The sequence below is a fragment of the Sphaeramia orbicularis genome, chromosome 6, assembly GCF_902148855.1.
Source record: "Sphaeramia orbicularis chromosome 6, fSphaOr1.1, whole genome shotgun sequence".
In the NCBI taxonomy this organism is placed as follows: Eukaryota; Metazoa; Chordata; class Actinopteri; order Kurtiformes; family Apogonidae; genus Sphaeramia; species Sphaeramia orbicularis.
The window spans coordinates 32,159,438-32,167,320 of NC_043962.1; the positions used below are offsets into that span (position 1 = coordinate 32,159,438).

The 7,883-nt window shown below is 39.7% G+C and overlaps 1 protein-coding gene across 1 annotated transcript; it reads left to right on the forward strand.

Moving 5' to 3' along the window:
- Positions 1-1,325: 1,325 nt before the first annotated feature.
- LOC115420356 (E3 ubiquitin-protein ligase TRIM11-like) lies at positions 1,326-3,017 on the forward strand. The gene has a single exon (XM_030135595.1). It carries the CDS (start codon positions 1,326-1,328, stop codon positions 3,015-3,017), a length of 1,692 nt encoding a protein of 563 aa, XP_029991455.1.
- Positions 3,018-7,883: the final 4,866 nt, after the last annotated feature.

Here is a 7,883-nt window from a genome sequence, read left to right on the forward strand (position 1 = left end):
CCACGTTTCCACTAAGTGGTACCGGCTTGACTTGACTCGCCTCAGCCTTTTTTGCATTTCCACCATGTAAAAGAACCTGGAATTTGGTACCCGGTACTACTTTTTTAGTTCTTGCTCAGCCGAGGTTCCAAAATGGGTGAAGAGATACTAAAATGTGATGTGTAAACACTGCAGACCACGGATTGGTCAGAGAGTTGTGTCTGTGTCATTGCATCATCAATGCGTGACACGCCATTAAAAAAAAAAAAAACAGACTCGGAAGTTTACACTAAACATAACAGGAGGCTAATCCATGATGACAACTTGCAAAGCGACAAGGTGGTCAGTCGAGAAGGTTCAGACATTTCTGTCCTTGGTGGCCAATGAAAAGATTCAGCGTGAGCTTAATGGGGCAACACACAACCAGTGAGTTTATCAGTAACTCTGAGCAAATGTCATGGAAGTTATGCACAATGTTGCTATGACGTCCAAGTACTCTAAAGTCAGTAGTATCCTGTAATGCAGGGGTGTCAAACTCATTTTAGTTCAGGGGCCACATTCAGCTACATTTGATCTGAAATGGGCCGAACCAGTAAAATAATAGCATAATAGGATTTAAATAATATCAACTCCAAACTTTTATCTATGTTTTAGAGTGAAAAAAGTAAATTTACATTATGAAAAGGTTTACATCTACAAACTATCCTTTCAATCAATGTGAATCACATGAACAACCTGAAAAAATAAGTGTAATTTTAACAATATTCTGCCTCAGTTTATCATTTACACATGTACATTATAACTTATAAGTCACAGTGAATCTACAAACACACAAAACATTTAGTAACAGGCAGAATATTGTTAAAATTGTACTTACTTCTCTTAAGACATTTTAGGTTGCTAATATTTGTTCAGGCTATTGACATTTTTTCTGAAATTTTACTTTGTTTTAGTGTAAATATATGAAAATTTTTACATTTACAAAGAGCAACATTTGAAGTTCCCATTATTTATATGTTATTATGATAGTATTTTACCGAGTCCTGCCCACTTCAATATTGAATTGGTCTGAATGTGGAACCTGAAATAAAAGGATTGTTAATATCTTCAGTGTAATTTCTGCATTTCACAAATTCATCCCAAGGGCCAGACTAGACCCTTTGGCGGGCCGGGTTTGGCCCCCAGGCCGCATGTTTGACACCTGTGCTGTAATGGAAACAGTCTCCAGGAATAGCAACTGGTACCCGAGTCGAGTCGAGTCTTAGTGGATGTGTGGCATTTGTTGTTAAACTTTATTTTCAAGTGCAGTATAACTCCATTTTTACTTTTGTTCTCAGTGTGCAGATATGGCTGCTGCTGGTTTTCTGCTGTCTGAAGATCACTGTCTGTGTTCAATCTGTCTGGATGTGTTCACTGATCCAGTCAGTACACCATGTGGACACAACTTCTGCAAAAACTGCATCAATCAAAACTGGGATAAAAATGTCCCTTATAAATGTCCCAACTGTAAAGAAACTTTCAGTGTTAGACCCAACTTGAAAGTCAACACTTTCATCTCTGAGATTTCTGCTCAGTTCAGGCAGTCGGCTCAACAGAAGGGCAACAGCAGCTCCAAGCAACAAGGTGTAAAACCAGGGGAAATTCCCTGTGACATCTGCACTGAAACCAAACTGAAGGCTGTGAAGTCCTGCCTCTTTTGTCTGGCCTCGTACTGTAAAACTCACCTGGAGCCTCATCTGACAGTTTCACGCCTCAGAAAACATGATTTGATCAACCCTGTGGAGAACCTGGAAACCAGAATGTGTACAAAGCACAATAAACCGCTGGAGCTGTTCTGCAGGGATGATGAGATATGTGTCTGCACGCTCTGCACATATTCAGACCACGAGACACATGAAGTGGTTCCTCTGAAATATGAATGTAAGAGAAAAAAGGTCAAACTGGGGAAGACGGAGAGCACAATTCAGCAGATGATCCAGAACAGACGACTGAAGATTGAAGAGATTAAACATTTTGTGGAGCTGAGTAATAAAGACGCAGACAGAGCAATAGCACGTGATGTTCAGGTCTTCATCGCTTTGAAAGAATCTGTTGTGAAAAGCAAGACTGACTTCATTGAGATGATCACTAAAGAGCAGAAAATGACAGAGAAAAAAGCCAACTTCTTCATCAAAGTGCTGGAAAGGGAAATCTCAGAGCTGATGAAGAGAAGTACTGAGTTGCAGCAGCTCTCAGGTACAACAGACCATCTCCACCTCATCCAGAACTTCTCATCCCTGAACTCTGCTCCATCCACCAAAGACTGGACAGGGGTCAGACTCCAGCCACCCACATATGAGGGAACTGTGGTGAGAGCCTTGACTCAGCTGGAGGAGACACTTAATAAGCAAATGAAGAAAGTTTTTGAGGCCGAGCTGAGGAGGGTCCAACAATATGCAGCCAACGTCACACTCAATCCTGCTTCTGCACATCCTCAACTCCTCCTGTCTGATGGTGGTAGACAAGTCAAACACGGTGATGAGGAACGGAAACTCCCAGACAATCCAAAAAGGTTTGATTTTCTCTATGTTGTAGGAAAGAACAGTTTCTCCTCAGGAAGATTTTACTACGAGGCTCAAGTTAAAGACAAGGCTTGCTGGACTTTAGGTGTGGTGAGAAAGTCAGTTAACAGGAAGGGAGAGATCTCACTGAAACCCCAAAATGGTTTCTGGACGATATGCTTGAGGAACAAAGTTCAATACTTTGCTTTCACCGATCATGAAGTTCGTCTCTTTCCAAAGTGCAGGCCTGAGAAAGTCGGTGTGTTTGTGGATTATGAGGAAGGTTTGGTCTCCTTTTACGATGTCAATTCTTCAGCTCTTATCTACTCCTTTACCGGCTGCTCCTTCAATGACAAACTCCACCTATTTTGCAGTCCTGGTCATAACCTGGGTGGCATAAACTCAGCCCCGCTGATCATTTGTAGGTCTGACCATCTTCGCTTACAGCCTCCACCACCCCCACCCTTGGGAAGACATGTTATAAAATTCCAGCTTTAAGATTGTGGACTGTTGTGCACTGTTGCTGCCAAGAAATGCAGTAATTTAATGTAATTTGAACAAATTGATATGAGTTTATAGTAGAAAAAAGGCTGAAATGTTCGTTTGGATCAAAATGCTGAGTGGACAGACTTTACCTTGGTTTAAATACAATAATATAAACTCTATATAACATATTAGGAAGTTTTTGAGTGTTTGAGGTGATTGGGGAGGAGGATGGTGACCGTGGCAACATTACTGGAAACCTCTGTTACCATGGTGACAATTATGCAAGCCACAATGATGATGGACATCCCAGCCACCCGGATCCACAGACCTGACTCCTGAACACATACATAGCACCAGAACATTACTTAGCAACCGAGGACAATGGTAAACAATGAGAATCCTATTATGATGAAAAATCAGAGAATGTTTTTTTAAGAAATGTGAGAGCTTTGCTTGGTTTAATCAAATCTCTTTGTTCAGTTGGTCTAATATACGAAAGGTTTGTCTCAGTCTAACTGCAAAGAAAGATAGTAAAGATGACATAGATGACATGCAACAGGAAGCACAGTCCCAGGTTCAACTATGACCCATAACAGATAACCTCTGTCTTAAAATGAGAAGATTGCACTGAAACTGCACAGTTTATGTGTCATACAGACTATTAAACGAAAAATTAACTTTGTGCTGTGATCTAGTGTGAAATGAACCTATATTTTCTATATTCTAACTCCTTTCAAGAGATCACAGTCTATGGGTAGACAGAGTCACATCATCACAGAGACAAACATTCCAATTGTGCATTAATACTGTGCAATTCATTTTTTATTTTCATGTAAATTGTTGTATATATCTACAAACAGTTCTGAAACCTTGTTAATTCTGCCAATGTTTGTCTTGGTCAGGATGGTCTTTTTTTTTCTTTCTTATTTTAATCTCTGTGAGACTTTAATGGTAATAAATATAAATATGTAAATCAATGTATAGACAATTAGCTAGTCATTAGAAAAACACAACATTTGCCTCAAAAATGAAGTGGGGTATAGACACAAGATGACATAAATTGAGCTAAATACATTAACTGGTACAGTGAAGAAGAGGCCCAGCAGGGTGGACGAACCAAAATATATGTGATCACATTTATTCTATTTGTTTATTGTTTGTGAAGGTAATACTGAGTAATAGGAGGTGTTCCACTGTATTTATCAACTGAACAGAAGCAAACTGAAACAAGTGGTGCCAGGCACAACACCCCCCCCCCCCCCCCCCCCCCCCCCCCACGTATTGTAACTTATTTTGGCATCAATCCAGCTGATGTCATCATGTCTATGCATGTGCTGATGTCAGCATATCAATTGCCTCTATGTGCCAAGTTGGAAGTAAATTGAAACAAAAATTATATTTTTATAGAAATTTCACCCATTATAAGTAAATGGGAGAAGAAAAAAGATTTTAAAAATTCATAAAAGATTTTAACTTGGACCAACTTTTCCCAAAATGTAACCACATCTATACTGGGTCACTGGCAATCTATAAACCCAATTTGGTATGAATTTAACCAATAGTTTTGCTGCTAGAGTGTTAACAAAGAAACAAAGAAACAAACAAACAAACAGAACCAAAAACAATCCCCCTTGCCTCCCTTTGGGGGTGGGGTAATTATCTGCTGTTATGTTAAAGAGTGAAAATGTGATTAGAGTGAAAAAAAATGTATATGATTGTGAAAGAAGAGAGATGCCCAGGTCTGCATGATACTCACTCAGTTAACTGAATGATTGACTGTGCTGACCGGCTAGCAGTGACATTACCGAACATGTGCAAAGGTCACCAGCATGCTTCATTAACCCGTCTGACACCATCACACAGAAAATGTTAACGTTAGCATTGCACTCATGGATCTGCCTCGGGGTTGCCTCAACACTAGACTGGAAACTCATATTTTACAAATGTGAGATTATGAGGTAATCATATATTGCCTTCGACACTTTCATACTATATCAGACTACGAATATCAAGTTCTAAACCAGTGTTTCCCAACCTTTTTGAGCCCTGGCACATATTTTACATTAGAAAAATCACAAGGCACGCCACCTAACAACAATGTCATGAAAAGTATATTAATTGAAATATAATGCAAATCTAGTCTCAATTTACTTCCTCAGTGTGAAACCTGGGCCTGTTTAGTTGAACACAAAACTGAAATTCTTGAAGGAATTGAAGATTCATATAACAGAGGCATATGCCCCCCGCTCCAACCCGATCCGCAGGTCCGCGCAACACTAGTGTGGGTGGGTTTATTAACAGAACACACAGCACTGGGGCTGGTTCACCTTCATTTTCACTTTGCAAAGGGAAACTGTTGTTGTAGAGTGGATCACTGGCGCGTGCAGTTGTACGTATCTATATCATGCCACTTTCTCACAGTACGTATCAGGGGAAATTAGATAATCTTCCATGGCACATCTGATGATTTCTCACGGCACACTTATGTGCCTCGGCACACTGGTTGGGAAACATTGTTCTAAACAATAATTCTATAGCTCTGCAGCCAAAGTTAAGATGAGTTTTAAAAATCTAACTAATGAAAACAAATGGTTCTTTAAAGGTGTGTGTATAAACACACACCCAAAATAACATCTATAAAATTATTATGTAAAAATTAGAAAACAAATTATATAGTTTCTATATCAGTCAATATATTAAAAAGAATATATAAATTGCATTGCTGAGATTATGACAGAACTAGATTAAGAAGACACTTAAGAAGAGCAGGACACATTATGTATATATGATGAAATCCCTTGTGACTTGTTAGACAAACCAACAGATCTCTCCAGACTCACATCTCTGAACGTCAGACTGCAGAACATGCTAAAAACATGGAATATGCTACAACTGAACACTATGGCCAGGCTACCCATGGCTCTGCTGTATCTCTGAGGTTCTGGTGTATTGAAAAGTTTCATCCCTTTTAAAGGTGGAGTCACACTTACATGTATCTTAAACACACAACACAGTGAAGCCTCTTGATATAAATGAAGAAATTAATGTGTCATGTCACCTGTAATCGGTCACATGTAAATAATTCCTGTATATGTGGATTAATTTGAAGGCCCAATCCCAATTCATCCCTTGGCCCTCCCCCTTACCCCTACCCCTTGGCCCTTGCACTTGGCACTACCCCTTGTAACGGAGTTGCAAGGGGTAGGGGTTGAAACAGTCCCCTATGAAATGGGACAACCCTTTGAGATCTGTTACATCATCAGCTGTCATTGATGCCGCTATAAACAGATGTGACATCTTTCTGAAACAATTCACCATACCATCACCAGCTGTAACCGTCTCTGTTGCATCGGAAAATACATACATTTGTCCTTCTTCCGTCAAACTGCTGCACTTTTTAGCTGTGTTCCCCTCCATCTTCCATCTCCCCTCCAATGGTTCAAACAGAATTATGGGAGATTGCTTATACCAATCTGTTTGTAGTGTGGTCCTGAAAAATCTGTTTCGAGGGTCAAACAGCCCTCCCCCTCTGACTCATTGAGAATCGGGACATCCCTACCCCTTCATGTGAATGCGCAAAATGGAGGAGTAGGGGTAAGGGGGGACTTTCAGTTCCCACAGAGAAAAGGTCAAGTTCTTTTTTGGTGTTAAGATATAATCCATTTGTATTTGAATTTGTATTTGTGTTTGATGAACAGACATAGATTTGATAGATTTTGTTTCTCTTGAACAAATCAAATTGTTATTTTTTGTTTTAATCAATGCATTACATACCTGATGACAGCATACAGTGGTGAGTAAAAAATAAAGCAGGGATTTATTAGACATAGAGTGAAATATTTCAAGCCTTTATTTCTTGACATTTTGATGATTATGCCTTACAGATAATGAAAACCCAAAATTCAGTGTCTCAGAAAATTTTAATATTGCATAAAATCAACAAAAAAGCATTTTAAATAGAAATGTCAGGCTTCTGAAAAGTATGTACATTTCTATGTACTCAATACTTGGTTGGACCTCCTTTTACATGAATTACTACATCAATGTGTCATGGCATGGAGGTGATCAGCCTGTGGGACTGCTCAGGTTGAATGGAAGCCCAGGTTGGTTTGATAGGGGCCTTCAGATCATCTGCATTGTTGGATCTGATGTCTCTCATCTTCCTCTGGACAATACTCCATAGATTCTCCATGGGTTTCAAGTCAGGTGAGTTTTCTGACCAATCAAGCACAGGAACACCATGGCCACTGAACCAGCTTTTGGTACCTTTGGTAGTGTGGGCAGGTGCCAAGTCCTGCTGGAAAATGAAATCAGCATCTCCATAAAGCTTGTCAGCAGAAGGAAGCATGAAGTGTTCTAAAATGTCCTGGTAGATGGGTGCGTTAACTGTGGACTTCAGAAAACACAGTGGACCAACACCAGCAGATGCCATGGCAACCCAAGTTATCACTGACTATGGAAACTCCACACTGGACTTCAAGCAATGTGGATTTGGTGCCTCTCCACTCTTCCTCCAGACTCTGGGACCTTGATTTCCAAAATGACATGCAAAATTGACTTTCATCTGAAAAGAGGACTTTGGACTTTCCACAGTCAGTGATGATTTGGGCTGCCATGGCATCTGCTGGTGTTGGTCCACTGTGTTTTCTGAAGTCCACAGTTAACGCAGCTATCTACCAGGACATTTTAGAGCACTACAATGATTTATGAACTTTTCAGTTATACAATGGGTATGGTTACATAATGTATTTTAACTTTGATTTATTTTTCCAGAAGAAATTAATTTGGAACTAAAGTATTTTCTCTTCTGTTTACATGGAAATGTTAAACCTGAATAAAGGTTTACATGAGGCATCAATGAGGTAGATAAGTGAGCAA